Consider the following 623-nt stretch of genomic DNA (forward strand, 5'->3'; position numbering starts at 1 on the left):
ATAATAATTGCAATAATGATGATAATGATGATGATAACGATAATAATGATGATAATCATGATAATGATGATGATAATAACAGGAATTGTGTCCATATATAATATAAAAAAGGTAAAAGAAAAAAATTCCCAAAAGTCGAAAAAGCGGTAAAATCTAGCGAAATATAGCCTTTTGAGAGTATACTCCAAAATGACGTTTTTTCGATTTCTTTGATGATTTCGGCAATTATTAGGGTAATAATGATAATAATTACCAGAATTGTATTAATCATGACAATAATGATGATAAAAGTGAGAATAAAGAGAATTTTGATAACATTTGAATATTATTAATATTATTAGTATTATCATTATTATTATTATTATTATTATTATTATTATTATTATTATTATTGTTATCATTATTTTATTATTATTATTATTATTATTATTATTACTATTATCTTAATTATTAGTATTATTGCCGAATAGCCCTTCCCTGCCGACTAGGTCGAAGGCTTTGGTTAGGTCTATGAAGGCTATGTAGAGGGGCTTGTGTTTTCTCTGCATTTCTCCTGAAGTTGACGTAAGGAGAACAGCATGTCCGTTGTAGAGCGTTCAGCTTGGAAACCGCACTGTAACTCA

General features: G+C 27.3%; 1 protein-coding gene across 1 annotated transcript in view; it reads right to left on the minus strand.

Moving 5' to 3' along the window:
- Positions 1-517: 517 nt before the first annotated feature.
- Positions 518-623, minus strand: part of LOC119571144 — a 578-nt gene continuing 472 nt past the window's right edge. Inside the window, exon 2 of the mRNA XM_037918589.1 lies at positions 518-623. This exon is cut by the window's right edge and continues 180 nt beyond it. Within this exon, the coding sequence (XP_037774517.1) occupies positions 518-623 (106 nt within the window).

The sequence above is a fragment of the Penaeus monodon genome, unplaced genomic scaffold (assembly GCF_015228065.2).
Source record: "Penaeus monodon isolate SGIC_2016 unplaced genomic scaffold, NSTDA_Pmon_1 PmonScaffold_53, whole genome shotgun sequence".
In the NCBI taxonomy this organism is placed as follows: Eukaryota; Metazoa; Arthropoda; class Malacostraca; order Decapoda; family Penaeidae; genus Penaeus; species Penaeus monodon.